The sequence below is a fragment of the Callorhinus ursinus genome, unplaced genomic scaffold, assembly GCF_003265705.2.
Source record: "Callorhinus ursinus isolate GAN/ISIS: 27379988/994484 unplaced genomic scaffold, GSC_fseal_2.0 scaffold68, whole genome shotgun sequence".
NCBI classification, from domain to species: domain Eukaryota; kingdom Metazoa; phylum Chordata; class Mammalia; order Carnivora; family Otariidae; genus Callorhinus; species Callorhinus ursinus.
Window position 1 is genome coordinate 467,404 of NW_027397130.1, and position 25,647 is coordinate 493,050.

Below are 25,647 nucleotides of genomic sequence, written 5' to 3' on the forward strand. Positions count from 1 at the left end.
GCACAAACACACGCACACAGGCGCACGTGCGCAGACACATGCACACACACACATTCACACAAGCGGAGGCGCATAGATGCACACGAACAAGCACGTAGGCACACACACGAACACGTGCACATGTACACAGGCGCACGCGCGCACACAGGCACGCGCACCACGCGCTCTGGGACAAAGACGAGGTTCTGGAGGAACCGTGGGGGACACCGCGAGCCCAGGCTCACCAGGACAGGGACCTTGACGCCAGGCGACCTGGCCCTGGCCTCCCGGCTGCTTGTCCGCGAACGGAACCCGCCCTTGCGGCTCCCCCACCCAGCCCAGCGACGTCTCCAGGTGGCAGGACGTGGAGGACGCAGCAGCAGGCTGGCCATCCCTGGAGCCCGGCCCACGCCCCGGCCCGGCATCACCCTCGCCGCTTCACAGCAGCGCGAGACCCAGCCCAGCCCCTGCACTCCCCGCCCCCTGGCTCCGCCCCACCCCGCCTCCGGACCTCATTGGCTGTGGCCGTAATAACGTCGCCTTTGGTCCCCGCCCCCCGCCCCGCCCCTGCCCCGCCCCCAGGCTAGCAACAGCGGCGACTAACAGATCTTCCTGGGAGGGGCGTGTGGACTATGGCCTGGAGGCGGAGACGAAAGAGAGATAGACGGGCAACCCAGTCAATGAGCGCGCGCAGCTGCCCTAGCAACTGCGGCTCGCCAATGGCGGGGCGGGGCGGGCATGGTGGGGCGGGGCTACGCGCTGTCAGCTGCGGGGGCCGCCGACCCGCCGCGATCTGTGGACAGCGGGGCCGGCTCGGCGCCTCGGTGCCCGGCAGCCGCCTCTGCGCCGTCCCACGGGCCGGGCATGGGCGCAGGCGTCGGCGGCGGCACGATGAGCACCCTGGGCAGCCCTGTCCGCGCTTACGACTTCCTGCTCAAGTTCTTGCTTGTGGGCGACAGCGACGTGGGCAAAGGCGAGATCCTGGCAAGCCTGCAGGATGGCGCGGCCGAGTCCCCGTACGGCCACCCGGCGGGTGAGCGCGGGGCCAGTACGGGGGAACAGAGCCCAAGGAGCGCGCGGTGGGCCTGGGGAGCGCAAGGGGGCCCGAGGAGCGCGCGGCGAGCCGGGGGTGGGGTGGGGGCGGGGCCGGAGGAGCGCGCGGCGGGCCCGGGAGTGCAGGGGGTGCCAGGGGAGCGCGCGGCGGGCCCGGGAGCGCACGGGAAACCAGGGGAACGCGCAGCGGGCCGGGGAGCTGACGAGGGGCCGGGGGACGGGGAGCGCGCGGCGGGCCAGGGAGCGCTCGGGGAACCGGGGAAGCGCGCGGCGGGCCAGGGAGCGCACGGGGAACCGGGGAAGCGCGCGGCGGCCTGGGAGGAGAGGGGCCGAGGGAGCGCCTTGGGCCGGGGGAACGCGCAGCGGGCCAGGGAGTGCAGGGGGGGAGACCAAGGGAGCGCGCAGAGGACCAGGGAGCGCACCGGCGACCTGCGGCCGGCCGGGTGGAGCCGAACCCAGGCACCAGAGTAGTGCGCCGAGGAGCTGGAGGTGCGGGGACTGGGAGCGGGGCCGAGGGGGCGCAAAGAGGAGCGGGGGTGGAATGCGCGAAGGGACGCGGATCCAGGAGCGCAGGGCTCAGCTCCCGCCTCTCTGCCTGAGTCGGGCGCGCGCTTCGAGGGAATCCCCCGCTGCACTCCCAGTGCCCACGAGGGGAATGCAGCGTGTCCTCCGTAGTCTCACCAAGGTCCGCTTCCCCGCGGGAACTAGCGGCTGGGCAGGGTGCTGGGGTACTTCTGAACTGGGCTGACGGACTAGGCGGAGGGGAGCGGACGGACCACACAGGTGGGGTTTCGGGAGGAGGTAGCCGGGCTGCTGTAAGTGGGCCCAGCCGGGAGGCCACAAGCGCGTGCAACGCGTTTGGAAAGGATGCGTGGGGGTTAAGAAGCGGGCGGGAGGGAATGGGCGGAGGCTCCCAGGTGGTGGCTCTGCGCGTGGGTGAGATGGAAGGGGAGGGAGAGAGGAAGCAAGAAAACTAGTCTGGACGCTTCTCCAAGGTTCCTGGCGTGTCCGAGGGGCTCCTCGCCCTGGCGAACAGGCCCGGGAGGGCAAGAAACCCAAATGACCCTCGAGAATGCGGCCTGAGGGCGAGAAAGGGAAGCACCATAGAAAGTGAAGGAGTGTGGGTTCCGTGTGGGGAAGCCAGAGGACTCAGAGCTTGAGGACAGTGGGCAGGGGGGCCCCAAAGTTTGAGGTTTGAGGGCCGAAGGCCCCAAGACGGGGTGGACATTAGGAGGGAAAGAAGGGCAGGGGAGAGGAGAGGAAAGTGAGGTGGGCAGAAAGCTGGGCCAGCAGGCAGGAGAGTCAGGGTCTTCACCCAGGCCGCTGCCCCGACCGTGCAGGTCTGCAGGTCGGGTGGCTGTGAAGGGCACCTGCCTGCGATCACCTTTTCACTTTCATGTCAGGGGCTCAAGGCGCACTTCCAACACAAACCTGGCTGCTCAGGGTCTTGCCCCTCTCTGTCTCCTGGGCTTGCAGTCGGGTTCTCCAGAAGCAGAAGAGGGCAGCCCGGGAAGTGGAGTCTTGATGTTTAAGCCAGCCTAGGTGTGTGCTTCCCGCCCTGACTGGGCAGCGTCGGCTTAAGAAGAGGGTGCAGAGGAGGAAGTTTTGGGTCCAGGGGACCTCACTGGGAGATAACTTGATTTGAGGCAAGAGGGACAGGAGGTGCAGGGCAAAGGTTGTGGTAGGACCAAAGGTGGGCTATGTGAGGATGAGGGATGTAAAAAGAGAAAGTGGTCTGCAAAGCTGGCAGAGGGAGGAAGCCTGTAGCTTCTGAGCAGGGATGTGAGCGACTTAGGTGGAATGGCCTGAGACAGGCCTTTAAGATTGGAGGTGTGGGGGTGGGAGAAAGTTGGGGAGAGTTTTGGGTTGGTTCTGGAGAACCTATGCCAAGAACCTGGACTCTTCCTGAAGCTGCCAGTGCGAGAGTCACCCAGGGGACTTGTGAAAATGCAGATTCTGTCTCTGATTCCAGATCTGTGTTATCCAAGGTGATGCCATCAGCCACGTGAGATTTTTTAAATTTAAAGGAGTGAAAATAAGATATGATGAAAGGTTCATATTAGCCACGTTCAAGTGCCCAGCACTTGGCTCCTGACAGGTGTGGCAGAGCCCTGCTGGAAGGCTCAGCTCTGGGGCTTAAGCTGCAGGAGGGCAGCGGGTTTTGTCTGTTTGCTCCGTGCTGGTGTCCTCAGGGCCTGGGGGGCAGTGGGTGGAGGAGTAAACTTTGAACAAATAAAGCATCGGGCTTTTAAAACTGTGTGCCTGGGCGGGGGTGGCGGGGGGGAGACAAGCTGTAGTTTTGAGTTCTTGTAGTCAGTGAGTGATGTACAGCAAATGGGAGGAGTGTGGACAGAATATGTGTCCTGGTTGTTTGAATAGAGGCTTGGGTACGCTTCGTTGTGTTACTTTCTTTTTGTTATATGCGAACTGAGCACTTGTAAAAGCAACTAGTTAATGCTTTCTTCTAAAGGTTTTTCCTCGACACAGAGGGAGGATTTAGGTTAAAAAGTCACTTTCCAGGAGATTGTAAGGAGTTGGAATCATTGTCAGTATTATTACTATTACTATTAATATTAAAGACACATTTCACTTTGCATCAGTGCTTCAGGGAGCATCGGAAGTGGAGGGCATTTCCAGCCTCCTGTTCCCATCCCGTTTCCAGCCCCCTACCCCCCTCCTCATGTGTACCCCTGTTGCTCTAAATTTGCCCCGGTTTCTGTACTGGGGTTACAGTGCCCGCAGTCCCTCAGTATCAGATGCTGACCATGAGTCTTTTCTCCACCACTGTGTCTCTGACTTCTGTATTTTGCTGTCCCTCTAATTAGCTACATTTCATTTCCAGCCATTTTCCAGGAAGTGCTCGTGAGTATTTTCATGTTTGAGAATGTCTGTCCTTTGTCTTTATCTGTGAACAGTATCTCAGTTAGGTTAGAATGTGTCCTCAGGCTGTATGTTCTTTCCCTTCACACTTTGTCACCATGGCTCCACTGGGCTCCCTCACTCGCTCTGAGGTCCGCTGCTGGTCTCTCCTTGTGGGTGATTTGCCTTTTCTTCCGAGTTCCTCAGCTTAAGCAGACGTGTCTCAAAGTCAAAGGCTTGGTGTTGAACTTCTGATACACTGTGTACTCTTTGAATTTGCAGATTTTGTATTTAATTTCAGGGAAATTTACTTTATGTCCCTAAAACATCTGTTATATTGATTGGTGTTTACATCAGGTTTCCTATTGCTGCTGGGCAAATTGCCACAAACTTAGTAGCTTAAAACACAGATTTATTATCTGACAATTCTGGGGGCCACCATCTCCCTGGGATGAAATTGAGGTGTTGGTAGGGGCTGTGTCCTTTCTGGAGGTGCCAGCAGTGAATCTGTTTGCTTGCCTTTCCCAGCTTCTGGAAGCCTCCCGCACTCCCCGGCTCCAGGCCTCTTCTTCGCCTTCGAAGCTGACAGTAGTAATGCTACCTGTCTCATGCTGCACCCCCCAGCCTGACTCTCTCTCTTCTGCTTTCAGGAGCCCTTGTGATGGCACTGGGCCCATTTGTTAATCCATGATAATCTCTGTATTTAAAGATCACCCAGGTAGCAAACCTAATTCCTTCTGCAGTCTTACCTGCCCTTTGCCATGTAACCTCCCAGAGTCACGTATTCTGAGGATTATAGCGTGGATACCTTTGGGGAGCTGTTACGTATGACACTGCCTGCCGTACGCATTATCCTTGTGCTGGATCGGTTTTAGCTGTGTTCCACATCCCTTCACTTCTCTCTACCTGCTTTGATCTTTTTGTCTCTCTCTTCTGAATTTCTGTGGGCATCTCAAGCCTTTCCTATTTGTTGGTAATTTTTATTTTAGTGAACTGTTTCTAGCTGTTTCTAACCTTTTTATTAGGTTAGTAAATGATGTTTTGGTCTTCAATTTTTTCCTTACCCTTACAATTTTCATTTACAATTTTTAAAAACTTCTTTAAATGGGGCACCTGGGTGGCACAGAAGGTTGGGCATCTGACTCGGTTTCAGGTCAGGTTGTGATCTCAGGGTGGTGAGATCGAGCCCCGAATCAGGCACTGCGCTCAGTGGGGAGTCAGCTTGAGATTCTCTCTCCTGCCTCTGCCCCTCCCACTTGTGCTCTCTGTCTTTCCAATAAATAAATAAATCTTAAAATTTTTTCTTTAAATAATTTATTTCACTAAAAAAATCTCTCATTTTGCTAACTTAATGTTTGTTGTTGTTTTTTTTTAATAAATTTTATTTATTTATTTGACAGAGAGAGACACAGCGAGAGAGGGAACACAAGCAGGGGGAGTGGGAGAGGGAGAAGCAGGCTTCCCGCCGAGCAGGGAGCCCGATGCGGGGCTCGATCCCAGGACCCTGAGATCATGACCTGAGCCGGAGGCAGACGCTTAACGACTGAGCCACCCAGGCGCCCCACCAACTTAATGTTTTTGTTAAATTGTTCCATTGCATGAAGTAATTGGGATGAATGTCCTTCTGTTCCTTGGGTCGTGTTTCCTTTCAAGTTGGGTTCTTTGTCTCTTTTTCCTTTTATAACTTTTTGTTAAAGTGTGATACGCATGCAGAATGGCTGAGGGGCCCACCTCCCGCTTTTGGGCCTGCTGGCCCTGGAGCCTCCCTCGGATCTGGAGGGTTGGTACCTCGTTCAGCCTCTTCTCCCAGGTAGATGTGGTGAGTAAAAGGCCTGGACAGCCAAGCTCTGTTTGGAGAGTGAAGTCAGGGCCACCACTGGGCTTCTCCTCTCTGTTCACTGGTGAGGGTCTCTCCCCTTGGCTCCAGCTGGTAGTGTTTCCAGCAGGGCGTTACCTTTCCTTCTCTGGTTGCTGAGTTTCTACAGTGGGAGAGGAAGGTAGATGAAATGGACTCTAAATTCTGCAATCTCTTTGCCTCCCAACTTTTTCCCAAAGAGACTCACTATTTTCTGATTACTTTCTCCTGGCTGCTTCCCCAACTTCCTTTTGCCAGCAAGAACATCCCTTCTTTCTTCTCTGTTTCATTTCTGCTAACAGCTAGTAATAATACTGCACCCCCCCCCCCTTTATCAAGAGCAGAGAGGAACCATCGCATGAGATAGGTTACGTTATTAGGCCCAGAGAGGGTGAGTAACTCTCTCAAGATCACACAGTGTGAGTGAGAGCAGGAGCGTGGATGGTGTGGCTGGCTCCGGGCCCCCTCTGTGGCCCCTCTGACTCAGAGCAGTGGCTTTTCTTCCCTGTGAAGACCAGCAAAATGCTTTTACTTAGTGACCTTCTTATGGGTTTTTTTTTGCCTTTCTATTTGCCTTTGACAAATGTTCTGCTAGGAGATGCCTACACGCCCCCTTCTGTAGCGCCGCAGACGGTGATGGGTTTGCTGATTTTACAGCTACTCTGCAGTTTCCCTTGGCAACCACTTCAAGATTCGAAACGCGATTTATAAAGCCATCACTTTCGAGTTTGAACTGAGAGTCGAATCATATTTTATCCCTAGTTCTTTACAGTGTAATTCCTTAAGAAGGAGATGATCTTCTACTTCCCTTACTTCCCATGGTGCCACCAAGAGCATACGGTAAATTTCTTCAGTGTATTCATGTTTTAAATTATGTCATAAATGCTTCCATGTATTTGACAATAATAAAACTGCCTTTGTATCAGATTTTCTCCTTAAAAGCCAATCATTCAGCCCTACCTCCCTGCATCCCGTGGCGCCTCCTCCCTACAGTGGGGACTGCCCCTGTCGTCTAGCCTCTAATCCCAACCCAGGGCGACCCTGATTTTGGGTGATGGGTGAGGAGGGGCTCAGATCCGGCCAGCCCAGGTTCCTCCTGTGCAGAGGGTCAGCTTCTGGCTGGAGACCCCCCAGCACCCACTGTGTCCTCTGTCACTAGCTCTGGGGGCTACAGTGGCTGTAGGATGACAGCCACATGGTCCTGCCGGTCACACCTGCTTACTCCTCGCTCGGGCCTTTTGGGGTGAGGAGAAGCAGCAGGGTGTGTCAGAAGCGACGGAGCCTATCACTCCCGTCACAGGCTATAAGCTGATTTCCCATTAAGAGATTTTTTTTTAACATTTGTTTGAAGCTTTCTTCCCCGGCTTCTTCAGCTTAATTAGCTGCAAAGAAGGAATTGTGTATAAGCGAAAACTGAAAAGAGCTGCGGTGTCCAGGGGATTGGGCTTAAAAACATCGGAGATGTAGATTTATCAGATCCACAAACAAAACCATGTAAAAGGCAGTCACCGCATGAGATAGCATCGAGGTCTCCAGGTTTCCCTTCTTCAGAAGGGCCTCGCTTTAGCTTTCCTCCTTGGAGGCCGGTACCAGATTCCCCAGGAGACCCTGCACGCCCTCCGCCTCTCTCCAGGTTGTTGGAGCAGCTCCAGCACCTCCTGAAGTTGGTCCCACTGTCTGCACCACGCTGGCCTGAGATGCTGCACTGCCTGGCCCCCACGTGGCCTGCTGCCAGAGACGCCACCCTTCGGGGTTCTGCCCCTTTGTCTGTGAACACCTCCGTTCCAGAGACACGGCCTGCCCCAGCCTCTGTGAGGACCTGGAGGTCGCAGCCCCTGCGGATGCTGTTCTCAGAGCGCGCTCATGCCTGCAATCCGGCACGTTGCTTCTGGTTCGCCATCGCTTCTAACATCTTGTCTCCCACCGACCCGCAGAGATGAGGCGCGCACACCGCAGTGTGACTTCCCAGTTACAGGTTTTAGAGAAAACAGTGCTCACCTTTCAAATACTTCACAGGACACAGTATATCTAAGTGTATTTGATATTATACACAGGGCACACACACATGTGCACAGTACTCGTGTACATGAGCACACACGTATGTATATGTTCATAGACACGGGTGTAAGTTATTTTTGTTGCTCTGATTAAGGCACGAACTTTGTGAAGAGGTTTATCATTGAAGAAGCAGATTCTTCTTTTCTTAGTTCTGGTAACGTACAGAGATTTGTCGAACATGAAGCTACTTGTGTCGCCCTTGAGATGGTCTTATTTGTTCACAGCATATGTTTGCTCTTGGAGAACGTTCTAATCACCACCAGCCCCATGGCTGAGAGCTGGCCATGTGGTCCGTGTTTTCCTGAGTAGGCCTGCACTCCAGGAGTTAACCTCTGTTTAGCAGAGTGTACAGTTTGGAATCCAGGCCTCAGGCAGCCCAGCACAGTCCTTCGCTCATGGGGAGCTCGTGTGGGGCTGTGTTCGGAGACATGGCTGGGGAGAGAGGAGGCTCCCACGCTGCTGGAACTGCAAGGTGGGAAAAGAAGGTGGCTGCCCTGGGCACACAGAGTAGCCTCACCACCACCTGCCACAGCAGGATCCAGCCTGGGACTCAGCCTGGCTTCACAGTCCCTCCGTGGACGCCTGAGTTTCCCGCCTGAAACCACCTGCTAACAGTTGTCCCTTGGGAGATAGTCCCATAAAGCTGTGGCGGAGAGCCACGAAGATCGTCACCACTGTCCTGGGGTTTCCTTGGCTGAACCTCAGGCTGTTTTTGGTTTATGTGGGCTGTGTATTCCCTCCTCTTGCAGCCAATAATTAATTAATTGCCTTCCCCAAATGGGACTCAGCCGAGTTTGCTTGTGGATTTGAACCATACTGTGACTCGTGACACAAATGGCATTTTATTTGGTTAAAAAGAAAAAGGAATTTACAGAGGCAGAATCATACATATCGTGTTAAATTCTAGTGGACCCTAATACAGAAGGCTGAAATGTATTGTCTTAATGGGAAAAATAAATTGGTAAATGTGAAGAACATTGAATTCTCTTTTAGACTAAGAAAATTCATTTGGAAGTAAAATCTGTTTCTTCCAGTCTAGAATGATGTGCTCATTCCGGAAGGTAGACCATTGCCTTGTGGGTTTAAATAGTGTCGTGCTGGTTTGAAGTCCGGGAGAGGCAAAGCCAGGGGCATCAGACCTGGGATCCATCCCTCAAGGCTGGGGTCTGCGCTTGGCCCTGAGCGCATGGTCTGTGAGCACTGGGTGGGGCGGGCAGTGGGGGCGCAGTGCAGGAACCCAGTGAGGGAACGCTGGACGGCCTGTCCATTTCCTGGGGCAACTGTAACAACCAACCACAGACTGGGGGCCTAACAACAATGGATGTTTATTCTCTCTGGCTCTGAAGGCCAGGCATCTGAAATCGAGGTGTGGGCAGGACCCCCCACCCCAAGACTGCAGGGGAGAATCCTTCCCCGAATCTTCTGGCTGCCGGTGGTAGCCACTGTGTGCAGTTTGAACGAGGGAGGAAATGGACCTTGCAGTTGACCTCTGTCTCCTGAGTGGCCAAGCATCCTCTGCCTTTGCTCTTCCCCTGGCAGGTGGTAGTCCTCGGAGTGTGGGGGCCTGCCAGGAGCTGGCCCCTGGTCCTCCATCAGATGACACGGGAACTCGATCCTTCCCTCCCACACTGTCTTGGGTTCATCATACTTGGCCCAAAGGATGTGCCACTGGATGTGGGGAAGCCTGGGAGTGACCCAGGCCCTGATGTGGTGTCTGGGGTGGCCATGGCCTCTGTGAGAAAAATCGCCCAGGCCTGGAGCTCAGGGCCCAGCTGGTCATGATGTTGGCCAAGGCTGGCCTGAGCCCGCACTGTACCTCCTGTCTGAGAGGACAGTGGCATCAGGGCTGGCCCAGCGGAAGAGGGGCTGGCCTCTTCTCTGGCACAGGAAACTGCTCACAAAGGTGTCCAGCTTGGCGACCCACTTCAGGGCACCCACCATTCTCACGGGCTGTGAGGACCTGGTGAGCATGAGCCTAGGAGGCAGCTCTGGGCTCTGGGTGCTCTGTGCCCGGCAGAGCCACATTGGCCTCCCCCAGACGTCTGCCCTTCTGTGGGCTTCTCAGGGAAGCCAGTGTTGCCGTTTTCCAGTTGTCCTCTGATGATAACTGCTCAACAGAGGGGCCTGCATCTGCCCAGCACCTCCCTGGCTGGCCCCCCACTTCCTCTCCCTCTAGCCACAGTAACATACAGGGGCCTCTCGCCCTCTGATGCTTAGTGCCTGAGACCGCAGTTTTTACCAGAAAATAAGGCCCTTGTCATCTTCCAGATGAGTAGGGAAGGTGACCCTGAGTTCAGGGTGGTTCATCCTAAACTGTCTTCAGGAGCACAGACAAGTGAGCGGGTTTACTGTCTGCCTTTGGGACAGTCACTCAGCCGGGCATGGCCATGACCAGTGATGAGGGCCTCTCCTTCCCCCAAGATGTCATGTCACCTCAGCTTCTGCAACTGCAGAGGTAGGAGGATGAACCAGGAGGCTCGGGGCTCCTTCTGAAGACACATGCAGCCTCTGTGGGTGGGAATGTGCTAGAATACAATGCTGCTGGCTGACTGAACTGACCGTCTAAGTGAGCAGAGTGTCCCAGATGGGAGGTGTTGGGGGGCCTGAGCCCAGAGCGCCCCACGGGCCAGGTGGGCAGCCCCTGGCTGAAGTGGGCTTTACAGAAATGGTGCCAATAGCATCGAGAACCATGCACTTGAACAACAGAGATGCTGCCCCCATTTCTTTCCTGGAGGTTGGTAGAATTTCCCAGCTGTGTCTCGCAGACAGCAGGCCTGTGCAAAGTAGGGTGGGAACAGGGAGGATGCACCTCCTGGCCTGACCTGCCAGGACCTGGTGGTGGTCTGAGTCCACGTTCCAGCAGTACCCCAAGTTAAGGGGTGACCCTGAGACACAGTGAGGGCAGCCCCACAGCCAAAGCACTGTGATTTGGAAGTGTTGGGACTCTGGAAAGAGGGGCTGTTGTCTGGCCACACCCAAATAACGGTTCAGAGACAATCTCACTGATGGTGGGGTGGCGTGCAGGGGTGCTGGGCCCCACACTGTGAGAACTCAGTGTTCCTGGATGCAGCTGGTCAGCACAGAGCACTGGGTGCCCACGCCAAGGTAGCATGGTGGTGATCCTATCCCTGCTGGGCAGATGGGAAAATTCAACTCCCAAAGTGGGGAATAAGTGGTTCAGGGCCCCTAGGGGTGGGAGCTGTGTGGACAAAAGCTGGGACAGTCAGGAGGAGACTGGAGGCCCCTGGACTGCCCCTCACCTGGGGGCACCTGAATCCACCACTCTGCTATTTCAAAGAGAAAAATGAGGAAGGAGAAACATTCAGGGAACATCGTTTTCAAAAAGGAGATCTGCAGAGAGATATTTCAATTTCAATCACTGCCCACTGTGTAAACGTGATGAACACACTTCATGTCCCTGTCTAGAATGTGACTTGCTTGCAGAACCATTCAGAAACTCAAGGGGGCCCACTGAGGGGCCAGCACTGGCCTTGGCTGTGGGTGCAGCCGGGCGCCTGCCCGGAGCCCTTCCCACCCCTTGGCTCTGCGAGGCACCCAGCATCTTCCAGCAGACTGTCCCTCTGATCCAAAGAGCCAAGCAGAACCAGCTCTGGGGAGGACTCATGTGCATATGCTTTCTTTGGGGTGAAATTCACATAATATAAAACGAACCATTTTATTTTTATTTATTTTTATTTTTTCAAGATTTTATTTATTTATTTTAAGATTTTATTTTTTGACTGAGACAGACACAGCGAGAGAGGGAACACAGGCAGGGGGAGTGGGAGAGGGAGAGAAGCAGGCCTCCCGCGGAGCAGGGAGCCCGATGCGGGGCTCGATCCCAGGACCCTGGGATCAGGACCTGAGCCGAAGGCAGAGGCCTAATGACTGAGCCACCCAGGCACCCCTTAAGATTTTATTTTTAAGTTATGTCTACAACCAATGTGGGGCTCGAACTTACAATCCCAAGATCAAGAGTCGCATGCTCCACTGACTGAGCCAGCCAGGCGCCCCAAACTGAACCATTTTAAAGTGCACAAGTAAGTGGCACTTAGTACATCCACAATTTTGTCCAACCACCACCACTTTCAGAAGGAAACCCCTCCTTCCAGCCTCTGGCAATCGCTGGCCTGCTTTCTGATGTTTTCATTCAGCATTAGACACATTTCTCAAAAGCCAGCTACTCAAAGATGAACATGTTTGTAAGTGATAGTTAACCAATATTTACACCAGAAGAGAATTCTCCTACGTGACGGCACACATTTACGCCTGCTCACTCACTAAAATAGAAATAAGCAGTTGGTGCATGAGCTGAACTAAATTATTTATTCATCATGTGGAGCTAAAAGTAGAGTGAATGGCTTGGCATTTGATGCTTCCTTTTTTTTTTTTTTTAAGAAGGCTAAAATTATATCTCTTCTCTCTGCTATTCTGACTCACTCAATGAGCATTCCTACAGGCTTTATTCTGGAAGCTTTTGCGTGTTTTCATTTCATTTTGATGGACAGAGTTTTCATTGGATTAGTTGAGAGCAGAGAACATGAATTACACCTTTTGATCCTCACCTTGACACTATTAATGTCAAAATGTTGGGCTCTCATGGACTGAGATATATGGTAGCCAGCAACAGAGTCAGGCACGAGGAGAAATAAAAAAGAGAAGAGCAAACACGTAAGTAGGAGAAAAAAGGAAACATTGCAGGAATGAAAGAGAATGGTCCAGTAGGTAAATTTGTGAGGAGAGGAGATTCTGGCCATGGAGAGAGGTGATCTGGGCATTCTGTGGCAGGCACAGCTGTATCAGAGGTTTATCTTCAGAGACCCGGGGGTCTGGGGAAGAGTGAAGCTTCTGCTGAGGTGAGGCCGCCACAGGTGGTTGGCACACAGGCTGTAAGTAGCCGTAGCAAGTGCGTTCTTCCAGGTGGTGGGGGAAATAGAGGCACAGGGGAGCATGAGAAAGTCACTGCTTATCAGGACTGGGATTTGGTCCCAGGCCCCTCAGAGCTCCTCCCTGTGGGGCCTTCAGAGTAGGGAAACTGTGTGGCCCCAGTGGGTCTGACCCATCTCCACTCCCACCTTCCCCACCTGGAGAAACCAAGGCACACATCACACAAGGAAGCAGTGCTTTCTCAAGCTTTATCTCCCATCCCACCCTGCTTGCCCTGCCCCATTCCATCCTGGAGTCTCCACAGTACCGGTCGAGGGAGGTGCTGCCTGTGGTAGTGGGGCATGCAGCTAAGCGGGTGGACCTGGAGAAGTTCGGGAGTCGCCACCCTAAATGAGCAGGTGCCAGTGGAGACCACTGGGTGGTGTGTTCCCAGGGGCCAGGCGTCAGGCGTTAGCCTAGCTGAGGGGCAGGTTATTCAGCAGGACTGTCAGTCATTGAGTTCAGTTTTAGTCACGATGGCTAATGAGTAAATCATGATTGTTGAGCTTTTAAGTACTTGTTTACTGTTAGTGAAATTCTGAGACACAGGTCATTGTACTTTGCTTTGAGAAGATGTTAAAATGTAGCTTTTTCCAGGGTTTGTATGTCAGACATTCTCTGTTCCTCTCTCCACTCACTGTGCTTTGTGGGTTTTCTATCAGACTGGACATTTTTGGTGCATACAAAAAAGTTGGCTCCACAAGACAGTATGGTACTGGCACAAAAACAGACACATAGATCATTGAAACAGAATAGAGAGCCCAGAACTGGACCCTCAACTCTATGGTCAACTAATCTTCGACAGAGCAGGAAAAAATGTCCAATGGGAAAAAAAACAGTCTCTTCAGCAAATGGTGTTGGGGAAACTGGACAGCATCAAGCAGAAGAATGAAACTAGACCATTCTCTTACACCGCACACAAAAACAGACTCATAAATGGATGAAAGACCTAAATATGAGACAGGAATCCATCAAAATCCTTGCAGAGAACACAGGCAGCAACCTCTGTGACCTCAGCCTCAGCAACTTCTTATTAGGCTCATCTTCAGAGTCAAGGGAAACAAAAGCAAAAATGAACTGTTGGGACTTCATCAAGATAAAATCTTCTGCATAGTGAAGGAAAACAATCAACAAAACTAAAAGGCAGCCTACAGAATGGGAGAAGATATTTGCAAATGACATATCGGATAAAGGACTAATATTCAGAATCTATAAAGAACTCATCAAAAGTAACACCCAAAAAATAAATAATCCAGTTAAGAAACGGGCAAGTCATGAACAGACATTTCTCCAAAGAAAACATACAAATGGCCAAAAAGACATATGAAAAAATGCTCAACATCACTCGGCATCAGGGAAATACAAATGAAAACTACAATGAGATACCACCTCACACCAGCAGAATGGCTAAAATTAACAAGTCAGGAAACAACGGATGTTGGCGGGGATGCAGAGAGAAGGGAACCCTCTTGCACTGTTGGTGGGAATGCAAGCTGGTGCAGCCCCTCTGGAAAACAGTAGGGAGTTTCCTCAAAAAGTTGAAAATAGAGCTACCCTACGACCCAGCAATTATACTACTAGGCATTTACCCCAAAGATACAAATGTAGTGATCTGAAGGGACACCTGCACCCTAGTATTTATAGCAGCACTATCAACAATAGCCAAATTATGGAAAGAGCCCAAATGTCCATTGACTGGTGAATGGATAAAGAAGATATGGGGTGTGTGTGTGTGTGTGTGTGTGTATGCATACATACTATATTCCATTTATATATATTCCATATATATACCATTATATATAGCATACATATGTATATATATTGTGTGTATATACATGTATACACATGGTGTATATATATGTGTATATATATATGGTATACCATGTGTATATATATATACATATACAAATATATGTATAATGGAATATTAATCAGCCATCAAAAGAATGAAATCTTGCCATTTGCAATGAACTGGATGGAAATGGAGGGTATTATGCTGAGTGAAATAAGTCGATCAGAGAAAGACAAATATCATATGATTTCATTCACGTGGAATGTAAGAAACAAAACAGACGAACATAGAGAAGGGAAGGAAAAATAAAATAAAATAAAAACAGAGAGGGAGGTAAACCATAAGAGACTCTTAACTATAGAGGACAAAGTGAGGGTTGCTGGAGAGGAGGGTGTGGGGGGGATGCACTAAATGGATGATGGACATTAAGAAGGGTACTTGTTGGGATAAGCACTGAGTGGTATATGTCAGTGATGAATCACTAAATTCTGCTCCTGAAACCAATACTACACTATATGTTAACTAACCTGAATTAAAAAAAAAAAAAAGTCAGCCTCAAGCAGCTTAAGCAAAGAGGAGTTTATGGCCTCAACAGACTGACAATTGAAAGGCTGGCCTCCTTTGAGCCCAGGCTGGGTCCTGGGGCGTGAGCCTTTCAGGATTCTCTACTGCTCTTTCTCCCCATCTGTGTTTCCATCTGTGTTAGCTTACTTTCCAGCTCCTCTTCCACCTGGTGAACCCTGAACTGTCTGATTGCTCCACCAAAATTTAAAAGAAAGTAGTGAAGAGCCCCTCCCCCACACAGCCGGTCACTCTCTGGTGGTTTTGGGTCACTGGTTTTTACATTTAGTCTATCATTGAGAGTTGTTATCTGCAGGAGGACTGGTTCAGTAGGAGCCGTGCAGTCATGGCCAGAAGCAGAACCTCAAAAAAGAGCAAACCAGGGGCGCCTGGGTGGCTCAGATGGTTGAGCGTCTACCTTCGGTTCAGGTCATGATCTCAGGGTCCTGGGATGGAGTCCCACATCGGGCTCCCTGCTAAGCAGGAAGTCTGCTTCTCCCTCTGCCTCTCTCTCTGCCTCTCCTCCCTTGCTCATATGCTCTCTCTTTCTCTCGAATGAATAAATAAAATCTTTTTAAAAAAGAAAGAGAGCAATCCAAAAACAATAAAGATCTTGGAAATTAAAAACGTGATGACAGAAATAAAAATTTCAAAAGAAGGATAAAAGATAACATTGAGACGATTTTCCAGAGTATTGAGAAAAAGAGATGCAAAATTAGAGAAAATAAGAAAATCATGCAGTAGGTTCAGGAGGCCCAACATCTTAGTAACAAAACCCCAGCAGGAGGAAAAAAGAATAATTCAAGACCATTTCCCAGAATTGAGGGGCGCCTGGGTGGCTCAGTCATTAAGCGGCTACCTTCAGCTCAGGTCATGATCCCAGGGTCCCGGGATTGAGCCCCGCATCGGGCTCCCTGCTCGGCGGGAAGCCTGCTTCTCCCTCTGCCACTCCCCCTGCTTGTGTTCCCTCTCTCGCTGTGTCTCTCTCTGTCAAATAAATAAATAAAATCTTTAAAAAAGAAAAGACCATTTCCCAGAATTGAGATTCGCATCTCCAGATTGAAAGAGCCTGTCAAGTGGGCAGCACAACAGTGAAAATCCCTCATAACAAGGCATGAGATCGCAGAGCACTAGGCCAAGGCAAAGACCCTCCATGCCTTACAAGAGGAAAGACCAGATTGCATTTCAAAGGATCAAGAATCAGTTTGACATCTGACTTCTCAGCAGGAACCCTGGAAGGTAGACCTGCACATTTCTGAATAAAAATTATTTCCTACCTCAATTGTGTGCCCATCCACTCTCAATGAAGAGTGAGTGCAGACCACAGATATTACAGACAGGCAAAGTCTCAAAAACTATCTTCTACTATGTCTCCTTTTCTCAGGAAGGAAAGGATGTAAACCAACAGAGGGGGAGATGTGGGATTCCACAGCAGGAGAAGAGAGGGCTCAGGAAGACAGCACACCCCTAGTCTGCAAGGGGGTAGGACAGAAGCTCTGGGGAGAGGCCACCGGGAAGGTGAAACACCTGAATGTGTGGAAGTACCAAGGGGAGGGCTGGATAATTGGAGGAGATTTTAGGGATATGTTAGTGATAAAGGCAGAGAAAACTAAGCAAATAAACAAAAAGGCGATTTTTAACTCCAGTAAAAAAAAAAGTTGTATGTGAAGGACACATAAACATAGTATACCACATGATCCAGCTGCGGGTAGTGTTTACTTGGTCATATTGATGTAAAATTGGACTTTGATCTATAGCTAAAATGGCAAATGACTATACTCTGTGCGTGTGTGTGTGTGTGTGTAAGGGAGAGAGAGAGGCATGTGGGGTATGTCAATGAAAGAGAACTACATTTTCACCTTCCACAGTGGGAATTTGATTAATGCCTAAACCTAAAAATTCAGGAAGTAGGAATACAAGTATGTTGTTTACAAATTTGGAGATACATAGCAGAAGAAATACAGAAAAGATGAAAATGGGCGCACAGCACTGTGGTGGGGTGTGGATCAGGTCCTGTCATTTTCCATATTAAGTCTCTGACACTTGAAACCATGTGCATCTATGACTAATGAAAACAAAATCGAAGTATAGTTTTAAAAACTCATAAGGTGCTTGGGGCGCCTGGCCAACTCAGTTGGTGGAACATGCGATTCTTTTTTTTTTTGGAAAGTTTATTGAGCAATAGTACAAAGCTCCTGAAGAGGAGGGGAACCAAGATGGTTGACCAAGCATGCAATTCTTGATCTAAGGGTGGTGAGTTCAAGCCCTATGTTGGGTGTAGAGATTACTTAAATTAAAAACAAAACAAAACAAAACAAAAAACCTTATAGAGTGCTTAAAAAGACCATGAGGAATGAATTCTTTTAAATTTATGAAAACTTATTTTTTATTGTGGACCTAAAAAATAAGTACATGAGGACAATTTGTAAATCAAAGGAGCCAACCCAAGTCAGTGAGTTAATCTCCTAAAGGTTAAAAATGAAAAACCTGTCCAGCCTGTGAATGGTGAGAGCTCTCTCTTACTGTCTGGAAACAGACATGCCAAAGCCCACGTTCTCTCTAGATTCAAAAATAGATTCCCAAGTGTACTTATTTGTTGCTTCACCTAGATGGCATAAAACCTTTAGTGTTCCAATGGAAAAATTAAATATTTCCAAAATTAACTTTGAAGTTGCTCTCTGTATATGTTTTTATGTGTTTATATATGTTTAATTATATGTGTATATATTCTACTTACTTATGTGATTATACATTCTATTATATATTATATTTAATATATGTGTGTATACATATTCTATTCTAGGCATATATATTCTATTTTATTTTTTATTTCTTTTTAATTTTTTTGAAGATTTTATTTTATTTATTTAATACTTTATTTATTTATTTGACAGAAAGAGAGAGAACGCAAGAGAGGGAACACAAGCAGGGGGAGTGGTAGAGGGAGAAGCAGGCTTCCCATCGAGCAGGGAGCCCGATGCGGGGCTCGATCCCAGGACCCGCGGGACCATGACCTGAGCTGAAGGCAGACGCTTAACGACTGAGCCACCCAGGCACCCCTTTTTATTTATTTTTTTAAATAAATTTTTATTCATTCACTTGAGAGAGACAGAGAATGAGAGATAGAGAGCACGAGAGGGAAGAGGGTCAGAGGGAGAAGCAGACTCCCCGCCGAGCAGGGAGCCCGATGTGGGACTCAATCCCGGGACTCCAGGATCATGACCTGAGCCGAAGGCAGTCGCTCAACCAACTGAGCCACCCAGGCGCCCTATATATTCTATTTTATTGCATGTGTCCCTCACATCATATATGCCCAAAGCTGACTGCTGCAAAAGGAAGAATATAGGCATTTGAAGTTGCTTTCCAGATAGTTCCATGGGATTTTAAAGGGCTGTGAAGAGGCCCTTGGTTGGTCATTCCAAAGAGTAATTTCACAGAGCCTGAATGTACTGACCTAAGCAGTTTCCAGAATATCTATGCTCTGCCCTAAAACCTTGGGCAATGTGCCCTCAGAATGAGAAGCAAATTTGTTGTCACCTTCCGCCATGCAGACTGTATTGCCCTCAACCTACTTTAAAGACAGAAGGGTTGATGAATATGGTGTTCTTTTTCTTGTGGCTTTCATGGGTGTGGGGTAGCTAAGTCTAAGCACTGTAGATCCACCAAGGTAGCACAGCGAAGCTACTTGGAAATGGCACCTTCTTTAGCACTGCGTTTGGGGAGCTTGCTTTCTGAGCCTTGGGTGTGGGGGTTTTTCTTTTGGTAGAGAGCTGCTAAGATTTCACACCCATTCCAGGACTTTCTCAGGGTGAGGCTCCCATGGAGGGGCTCCTCTCTCTTCTCCTGCCTGCCCCCCAGAAGCACATTCCACTTTAGATTTGTAACTCTTAATCCAGCTTTCCTTGTCAAGATATGCCACATCCCAGAACCTTTTCAAGGCTGGTCTTCTCGAGGTTTGCATGCTTTGAGAGACATTCCTAAGTCTAAAAATGAGATAAATCAAGCACCACAGAGCCTGGTGGTGTGGTGTTACTAAGCGGTTTGGATGCTTGTGATCATAAATTGTGTTGCATCTGTTTTTTGGAAGGGAGTACTCCTTTCTTGTTTTCTCTGGTTACTTAATGGAAACTGTCTTTCACCGGCAACTTGCTCTGTGAACACAGGAGTGGTTTCTCAAAGAAGTAGAAAATTGGTTTCCGGTGGAATGGGGAGGAATATTTTTCTTTTTTAAAAATATTTATTGCTTTTTTTTATTTTAGAAAAAAAAATGCATGGGGGCGCCTGGGTGGCTCAGTTGGTTAAGTGACTCTTCGGCTCAGGTCATGATCCCGGAGTCCCGGGATCGAGTCCCACATCGGGCTCCCTGCTCGGCGGGGAGTCTGCTTCTCCCTCTGACCCTCTTCCCTCTCGTGCTCTCTCTCTACCATTCTCTCTCTCTCTCAAATAAATAAATAAATTAATTAATTAATTAATAAATCTTTTTAAAAAAAGAAAAAAATGCATGCTCATTGAAGAAATTTAAAATAGGGGAAGGTTGGGGTAAACAAAGTAAACAAAACCCAGAAATTTCCAGTTGTAACGTGGGGCTGGTCCTCACTGTTGCCCCCCACCATGCACATACACTCACAAATACACACGTGTATTTTCTTTAGTTAGTTGAGGTAATGCTTCATATCTCATTTTATATGTGACACATTTTACTTTACATTCTTAGTGTGATAATTTGGGGAAATGATCTCAGTGTTTTAGCCTGGGATTCGAGCTTAGGTGCAACAGCCCCAGGACAGGAGGGGGGGGCAGCGAGGGTCACAGAGACAAGGGGGCGGGACATGGGGCTGCCCAGAGCTGCCTGCAAACAGGGGGCCTGATGCCGAACAGTTTAGGGGCCAAAGTCCAAGTCCGCGTCAGCTGGCTGCCGCTGCCCACCCCTCAGGTGGCAGGCAGCAGCCAGGGAAGCCCAGGCCTTGGGGAGGCCAGGAGGCCGAGGCAACTGGTGCCGAGTGAGGAGAGGAAGGTCGGAGGCCCCACAGAGTGAGCAGTGGGGCTGGTGGGCCGGGCCCACACGAACCCAGGGAGACCCAAAGCAAGGTCCAGTCTGCCTACCTCAAAAACTGCGACTCTGCCCTCGTGAGAGGTGCTCTCTACCCCCGGGAGACTTCTCTCTGGTGCCATTTGCTTGAGCATAGCTGTGAGGCCCATAGCACTTAAGCTGCCCGCACCCCTTCCACAGGCATCGACTACAAGACCACCACCATCCTGCTGGACGGCCGGAGGGTGAAGCTGCAGCTCTGGTGAGTCGGGGCCCACCCCGGGCTCTAGGCAGGACGCGCGGCCCCAGGAGGAGAGGCTGTACCAGCACTGTCCTGTTGGAGGAGCACCCCCTCCGGCCCCAGCAGACGCAGGGCTGCCCAGAGGAGGTGGAGATCCGCTTGTCTGGGCCACCGAGGCTTCATCCACGGGCGGGAACGCTGGGGCCTTTGTGGGTCCCTGGGGGTCTGTCCAGAGCATGGCTTCACTGAAACCCTCTGCCTCCCCAGCACCAGGAGGGGCCCATGAGTGGGATGGGGACAGACCCACGGCAGGTGTGGGAGGGTGGGAGCAGAAGGCCCTGGCCCGGGGTCTGGACAGGGGTCTCTTTCCCATGGCCTCCCCTGGCAGCCCTGGCTCTGAGGTCGGGTCACACTCCCCTGCCTCTGCCCCTCCTGCTCCGGGTGGGGCTGGGGAGTGGGAGAATTGGGGTTTCCTGCTTCGACTGCCCCCATGCAACGTGCCTGACTACTGTCCCCGGCCCCTGTGTCATCCCTTCTCCTGGGCCACCTGCATGGCCCTCTTCTCTGCCCAAACATGCCTAAGCCCCAAGCCACACGAGCCTCCCCTAACTGGAAGCCTGTCCTCCTGCCATCCCCACCTGCCCCTTCCCAGGGGCAGTCAGCAGGGAGCCTTTCTCCACAATGTCCCGTTAGCACCCTGTGCCTTCCCACTGCCTGCCCCCCGCCCCAGGATGTTTGAGGTTGTGGGTTAGGCCCACCAGCAGCCTGTGTCCTCTGGGCTGCCCGCTGCTGTGGGGCATTCTGTTCTCACCAGCTGTCCTCAGATTCCTGCGTGCTCTGCCCGGCAACCTCTGCCCAGCCCTGAGGCCTGCAGGGCCCAGGGCTTATCTCGTCCTGACTGCCCCCCTCCCTGAGACCGTCCGAGGGCCCCCCTCTCAGCCCATGCTTGCCCTGGCCTCCAAAGGCTGTCCCACATCTCCCCTGGGCAGCAACAAGTCTCCTGATTGCGTGTTTCATCTTGTGAATGCCGTCATGTGCCCACCCCCTCCGTTGCTCCTGCCACACCCTGGGGTTATCCACAACACCCCACGTCCAGGGACGTTCCCACTTCATGATAGCCACCAGTCTCCCATGAAAGCTAGTGATTCATGCCCCAGGGCTGCTCTCCTCCTGTGCCTCCTTGGCCACAAACTTCCTAGCCACTTCCATCTGCAGGCAAAGCGGAAACTCTGTAGCGGCTGAGCTGCGAGTTCTCCATCGATTTGCTCCTCGACACTGAGGAGCTCCTCCTCCCGTCTTGGGCCATGGTCAGCACCTCTGGCTCTCCTGAGCCCCAGGCCCTGCCCTCCCTCATGGTGGCTCATCTAGGACTCAGAAAGCAGGGGCAGGTCACCACCTGCAGGTGACGAGGAGAAAAGAGAGAAGTTGCGCTGTTTGTAGTGAGGATGTGGTTGGACCTGCAGTCCCACCCTCATCCCTGTGGAGGATCCCCTGTGGACGTGGGCGTGTTCATCAGACACGCGGATGTGTGTTGACCTTACAAGAGATGCCAGGGGTCAGCACCCACGGGTCCTCAGAGCCGCTGCCGTGAGAACAGGCTGCTGGAATCCATCCCACGGGAATGTTGTTTTTCTTTATCCTGATTTATGGCGCTTGGAGCTCCATTCCGGTCATTCCAGGTGTCCGCACCCTCTGGGTCAGTTCTTTGTTTTGATAAACTTAGGGATGTATCTGTAGTGGGATGGCCACTGACTGACAGTTGTAAAATGTGTTTGCTACGGCTCCCAAGTTCCAAACCCTGTTGTCAGGAAGAAGCAGTGATTTCTTCTCAATGGCCTCCATCATCTTTTCCAGGGATACATCCGGGCAGGGAAGATTTTGTACCATATTCCGCTCCTACTCTCGGGGCGCACAGGTAACATGCCCTGAGCCAGGAAGTTAACTGACTGAATAATAACATTTGGAATGTTCTTAAATGGATACCTGGAGGAGAAGGCAATTAAGCTCATATATGAATTGATGCAAGAGGCTGAAAGTGTGCCAAGGAATGTCTGGTGGCTCACAAGCCTTCAGCATCAGGGATGAGCACCTGTGTGCGTGTGGATGCATGTGTTATGTCTGCATGCACGTGGGCCTGCGTGCACGCGTGTGTCTGTGTGTGTCTGCGCATACATATGCATGCAGCAGGGCTGTGTGTGCACCGTTGTTCACGTGATTGTGTGTGTGTGCCGTGCATGTTCAGGAGAGCACTCTGTCCAGGTGGGCGGGCCCTGCTCTTAGGAAGGAGGTGATCCCTGCAGGCTCTCCACATGCCGTGTCTCTAGAGCAGCTTGTGGATGTGGGGGATTGAGTCCCCAACTCACCTTGACATTTGAGGGTTGACTAATGAGCTCATGAAATATCATTAGGAATACTTATTTAACTATGACATTTGGTAGATAAACAAAAATAATATGTTTTCTGTTAAAATAAGTAAAATGGTCATTTAGCTGGTTGTGAGTCCGTGACGAAGTATCCTGCACACTGGCCAGCACGGTCCAGGGCTGTGTCCGCCTCTGTCCCGTAAGGTAAGCCTGGTGCCTCTCCCCCCAGGGTGTGATCCTGGTCTATGACATCGCAAACCGCTGGTCCTTTGATGGCATCGACCGGTGGATTAAGGAGATAGACGAGGTACGACATGGTGTGCCAGGCACCGTCCACATGGGTGTGTGGGGGTGTCAGGCATGTGGGCCAGGACACGAGGCTTCCGCAGCACGAGGCTGTGTCGCCTCCCAGAACAGGACTGGGCCCTAACTTGGAGACCCACCCAGCCCCGGGGGTCGGGGCCGCATACCACCTGCTGTGTGGAGTGGGTTGGCGGGTGGCGTTTGGGCTGCTGCCCGCCGGCACCCGCAGCCGCCCGACTGCCACTGTGGACACGAAGTGGTCAGAACCACACGCACGGTGTCAGTTTCCTGCAGCCTGCTGAAACACGTGGCCGTAAACAGCAAGAATGTACGCTCTCACCGTTTGGAGGCCAGAAGTCCAAAATGTAGCGTCAGCAGGGTCGGCTCCCTCCAAAGGCTCTAGAGGAGGATCCTTCCTGCCTTCTCCAGCTTCGGGGGTGCTGCCGGCAGTCCTTGGCCTATAGACCCATCCAGTGCCTGCCTCTGCCCGCACGTGACTCTTCCACTGTGACTTCTGTGTCCTCTCCTCTTCTTACAAGGACACCAGTGACTGGATTGAGGGCCCACCCCAGTGACCTCATCTTAACTAATTATATTCTGGAAAGGTCCTATTTCCAATAAGGACACATTCTGAGGTTCTGGGTGGGCATGAACTGGGGGAGGATTTACCCTGTACACCCAAGGTGCGAGCAGCCACAAAAGCTCACCAAGTAACCCCCTTGCCTTTCTCTAACCCTTCAGCACGCCCCTGGCGTCCCTAAAATCCTGGTGGGAAACCGCCTGCATCTGGCCTTCAAGCGGCAGGTCCCCACGGAGCAGGCACAGGCCTACGCGGAGCGCCTGGGAGTCACATTCTTCGAGGTCAGTCCTCTGTGCAACTTCAACATCACCGAGTCCTTCACGGAGCTGGCCAGGACCGTGCTGCTGAGACACGGGATGGACCGGCTCTGGAGGCCGAGCAAGGGTAGGCACCAGTCAGGCCGTCCTACAGCCCCCAGACCCTGGTCTGCCTCCCAGGATCCGCCTTAAGCCACCATGTCCATCCTCAGAGTAAATGCATTTAATCTGAGAGGGATCACTATTAATAGTTTTGTCAGAAAGTTCACGAGAGGCATTTCTGAGGTCTGTGTGTGGGCAGAGGTGGAGGCATGTGCAAACAGGCTTGTGCAGTGGGAAGGGGGCAGCACCTCCCCACCCAGAGCAGGACCCCCTGAGGGCCGGCTGGCCAGGTTTCACCCCATGGTTTTGGGAAGCACATATCGTGTCAGGAATGATTCACTTCCAACTCTTTTTATTTTTTCTTTGCAAAGAGGGGAACCTGAGAAACAGAAGCGCCTCGAGCATAGTGGGCACCCTATAACCTGAGGTTGGAATACTGTTCAGATCCCTCGGTGTTAATCTGTCCAAAGACCCGTGTCCTCTGATGCCATCTACTTTGTGGGGCCTTTACGGTGACAGTCCCTGTCACGGATTTCCTCGCAACCTGGCCTCATATGACTGTTACAAGACAAAAGGACAAAACCTATAGTCATTGAACTGGGCGGCATAGGGAGCCAAACTGGATTCTTCTCAGTTAGGGATTCTCCAACTCAGCAGTGCTGCTGGCTTCGACACGGCTGTTTGCTCTGGGGGGACATTCAGTGTGCTCTGCCCTCTGCCCCCTGCCCCCCAGCAGTGGAAACCACAAGTGTCCCGGGGGGTCAAAACCACCCCCAGCTGAGGGCCACTGCATGGAGAGAGCTCTCTACTGAGACCCCCGGGCCTGACCCCTCAGGGGCTGCCCCACGAGTGCCGCCCTCATCAGGTCCCACAGGGCCCCATCCCGGGGAGCCTGACTCACATGAGGAATAGTGTAGATGAGACCGAAGCACTTGCTTCTCAGGCGTGTCCCCATAGAGCTGGTCACACGTGCTTCTGATGTCAGCGGTGTGGTTGGGAAGGTCATCCCTGACACCCTCGGTCTCTCACCCCAAACCGCAGTCGGGTGAGGCCTGCAGGAGGACCTCACCAGCCACCGTCTCCCCTCCAGGTCTGCCCCAGGGGTAGGGGTCTCTAGTCCAAGGCGACTAAAGCAGGGTGGCCCACCTCCGGCCCTTCCCAGGGCCATGCGAGGGCCCGGTGGGTGGAGTGCTCAGCCCAAGTCCTGGGGAAGGAAGGTGGGGGGGCGAGCGGGCTGCCCTGCGGTCGGCGTGTGTCCAGGACAATGTGAACTAAGCCCGGTTTCCTCTCCTTCCCAAGTGCTGAGCCTGCAGGACCTGTGCTGCCGCGCGGTGGTGTCCTGCACGCCCGTGCACCTGGTGGACAAGCTCCCGCTGCCCATGGCCTTGAGGAGCCACCTCAAATCCTTCTCCATGGCCACCGGCCTGAACGCCAGGATGATGCATGGCCGCTCCTACTCCCTCACCACCAGCTCCACCCACAAGAGGAGCGGCCTCCGCAAGGTGAAGGCCACCCGCCCACCCCAGAGCCCGCCCAGGCGCTGCCCCAGGAACAGCTGCAAAGTCTCCTGAAGAAGGCGCCCGAGCCCAGACGCCGGCCCCTCCAGGAGAGATGCCAAGCAGTCCCACGCGGGGCGGACGCGGGACAGACGCGGGAGCCCATTCCAGGCCCAGGGAAGCACCTGTCGGT

At 52.0% G+C, this 25,647-nt stretch overlaps 1 protein-coding gene across 1 annotated transcript; it reads left to right on the forward strand.

Moving 5' to 3' along the window:
• Positions 1-761: 761 nt before the first annotated feature.
• On the forward strand, positions 762-25,647 carry RAB40B (RAB40B, member RAS oncogene family). Its single transcript, XM_025860024.2, has 6 exons — positions 762-1,012; positions 20,314-20,374; positions 22,208-22,268; positions 22,946-23,023; positions 23,761-23,983; positions 25,258-25,647. The coding sequence occupies exons 1-6, from the start codon at positions 844-846 to the stop codon at positions 25,527-25,529; spliced, it is 864 nt and encodes a 287-aa protein (XP_025715809.1). The 5' UTR covers positions 762-843; the 3' UTR covers positions 25,530-25,647.